Source organism: Cynoglossus semilaevis, chromosome 1 (genome assembly GCF_000523025.1).
Source record: "Cynoglossus semilaevis isolate Cse_v1.0 chromosome 1, Cse_v1.0, whole genome shotgun sequence".
NCBI lineage: Eukaryota > Metazoa > Chordata > Actinopteri > Pleuronectiformes > Cynoglossidae > Cynoglossus > Cynoglossus semilaevis.
Genome location: NC_024307.1, coordinates 32,152,786 through 32,156,029, shown reverse-complemented (window position 1 = coordinate 32,156,029; position 3,244 = coordinate 32,152,786). Strand labels below are relative to the sequence as shown.

The following is a 3,244-nucleotide window of genomic DNA, read 5'->3' as shown; positions in this document are numbered from 1 at the left end:
ATATATATATATATATATATAACGGATGCCTGAATATATAGTTTCTCATCAATTAGATTAGTTCACAGTGAGTGATTTGTGAGTGATTTGTGAGTTCAGCATGAACAAATCTTTCATATGACTTGGGAGTCACGAATCTTTTGTATGACTCGGGAGTCACGAGTCATGAAAGTGAAAAATCACTCACGAACGACACATCACTATTGCCCATAAAACAGCCCCTGTATACAATCTTCGTTCGTAGATTGCATATGTCATGGTTATATTTGTAAGTAAGTATTCCAAAGGAAAACAGTGAATGCTGTGTAATTCAAAATGTAATAAATGTGTTTAAGAGAATAAGAACAGATTGCAGTCATAAAATGGTTAAAAATCTAAGCTCACTGTTGTGGGGGATTCAGAATAAAGTAATGATAATATAAGGGTGATTTAAAAAAAAGAGGTTGTAATTCGTTGTAAATACTTGTTTGGTAATACAGTGGAACCTCGAGTTACGAGAAAGCTTTCAAGCAAATTTTTGCTTTGAGGTACAAGTAAAGATTTGAGATACAAGCACGCGTACAGAAGCCAACGCTAGGTGGCAGAGCACTCGTAGCAGCCGTGTTTCGTCGACTTCCGTACTCATCACCCGCGAGTCTTACGTATTGTTTTTGCGTTATCTACGTGATTTTCTCTCTATTTTGTGCATTATTCTTCATAATATTGATGAGTCCTAAGAAAGTGAAGAGGTGAGGATGATGGTGAGAAGAAGAAACGCATGATGACCGTGGAAATAAAGCGTGAAATTGATGATAAATGTGATAAATGTAAAAGTGTGGTGCCCACTAAAGAAAGAATACAAATCAAAAAAAGCAAAAAAATAGAAAAGTAAAAAAACAAGTTAATTTTACGTTTATGTAAGTTACGTAGTGTAGGTGTAAGGTACGCTACAGAATCAAGTGTCAACGTACGGGCTAACTCTCTTCCCTCCCTTCCTCCCTCCTCCTCCTCCTCTGCACATGCCGCCATTAGCCACTGCTGTTTCGTCTGTCTCAAGGGTAAGAACTCATGATTAAAACCACATTTTATTTTATATCACAGGAATCCTTATAAACTATAATACTAATATTTTTTTCTGTTATTTCTTATGGTTAAAATGATTTGAGATAGCATTGAGTTACGGGCTCTACGAACTTATACGAACTTAGAAATAATGCATATTATTTCTATATGTTATTATTTGATAACGCTGTCCATTGTGCTGATGATCAATTACTTGCGTCTTTCAGAAAAGAAAAGAGCAAGAGTAATGCAAGGAGTGCTTTATGTTAACTTTTATTTGAAGATATTTTGTTTGATAGCTGTCATATGACGCAGTGTACTGTTGTCTTTAAAATATTGATTTGTTCACAGGTTCCTTGTCGACTAGTGGCAAATATGTTCTGTATTCGATTGTTCACGCTTTCTTCTGCGGTGCGAGTGAAGCGTGGCCCGTAAAAACAAAAAAAAGGACAAGACAACCAACGAAGAGTGAATAAAGAAACGCCCCATTACGTGGGCACAACATGGAGCCTGGCCAGTGGTAGCAGGCATAGCTCCTCCCCGATAAGGGTANNNGTAAGTATTCCAAAGGAAAACAGTGAATGCTGTGTAATTCAAAATGTAATAAATGTGTTTAAGAGAATAAGAACAGATTGCAGTCATAAAATGGTTAAAAATCTAAGCTCACTGTTGTGGGGGATTCAGAATAAAGTAATGATAATATAAGGGTGATTTAAAAAAAAGAGGTTGTAATTCGTTGTAAATACTTGTTTGGTAATACAGTGGAACCTCGAGTTACGAGAAAGCTTTCAAGCAAATTTTTGCTTTGAGGTACAAGTAAAGATTTGAGATACAAGCACGCGTACAGAAGCCAACGCTAGGTGGCAGAGCACTCGTAGCAGCCGTGTTTCGTCGACTTCCGTACTCATCACCCGCGAGTCTTACGTATTGTTTTTGCGTTATCTACGTGATTTTCTCTCTATTTTGTGCATTATTCTTCATAATATTGATGAGTCCTAAGAAAGTGAAGAGGTGAGGATGATGGTGAGAAGAAGAAACGCATGATGACCGTGGAAATAAAGCGTGAAATTGATGATAAATGTGATAAATGTAAAAGTGTGGTGCCCACTAAAGAAAGAATACAAATCAAAAAAAGCAAAAAAATAGAAAAGTAAAAAAACAAGTTAATTTTACGTTTATGTAAGTTACGTAGTGTAGGTGTAAGGTACGCTACAGAATCAAGTGTCAACGTACGGGCTAACTCTCTTCCCTCCCTTCCTCCCTCCTCCTCCTCCTCTGCACATGCCGCCATTAGCCACTGCTGTTTCGTCTGTCTCAAGGGTAAGAACTCATGATTAAAACCACATTTTATTTTATATCACAGGAATCCTTATAAACTATAATACTAATATTTTTTTCTGTTATTTCTTATGGTTAAAATGATTTGAGATAGCATTGAGTTACGGGCTCTACGAACTTATACGAACTTAGAAATAATGCATATTATTTCTATATGTTATTATTTGATAACGCTGTCCATTGTGCTGATGATCAATTACTTGCGTCTTTCAGAAAAGAAAAGAGCAAGAGTAATGCAAGGAGTGCTTTATGTTAACTTTTATTTGAAGATATTTTGTTTGATAGCTGTCATATGACGCAGTGTACTGTTGTCTTTAAAATATTGATTTGTTCACAGGTTCCTTGTCGACTAGTGGCAAATATGTTCTGTATTCGATTGTTCACGCTTTCTTCTGCGGTGCGAGTGAAGCGTGGCCCGTAAAAACAAAAAAAAGGACAAGACAACCAACGAAGAGTGAATAAAGAAACGCCCCATTACGTGGGCACAACATGGAGCCTGGCCAGTGGTAGCAGGCATAGCTCCACCCCGATAAGGGTAGTGTGGCCGATCAGGCTTCAAATCTTTGTTTATATAGTCAGACTTTCTGTATATATATATTTATGGATTCATTTCCTGAATGACATGCCATATTATATATATGTATGTGTGTGTGTGTGTGTGTGTGTGTGTGTAAACATTGTAATCAGACTTGTAATCTTTACATACCGTTTCTATTGCTTTTGTGCACGCTTTACATTTGTTAACAATTGGGTCGAGCCCTCATTACAATCTTACTAACTTTCAGACTGTCCAGGGAGTGGTCTTGTAATCATAATATTTAAGTTCAAATACCAAGGCAGTAATATAACCAACAACATTCATGAG

The 3,244-nt window shown here is 36.8% G+C and overlaps 1 protein-coding gene across 1 annotated transcript in view; it reads left to right on the top strand.

The window, feature by feature from the left end:
- The window catches only part of LOC103391145 (neuroligin-2-like), a 20,022-nt gene extending 16,778 nt beyond the window's left edge, over window positions 1-3,244 (top strand). Inside the window, exons 4-5 of the mRNA XM_017033905.2 lie at window positions 1,393-1,568; window positions 2,893-3,244. Coding sequence (XP_016889394.1) covers window positions 1,393-1,517 — 125 coding nt within the window. The 3' untranslated portion in view covers window positions 1,518-1,568; window positions 2,893-3,244. The remainder of the gene's footprint in view (window positions 1-1,392; window positions 1,569-2,892) is intronic.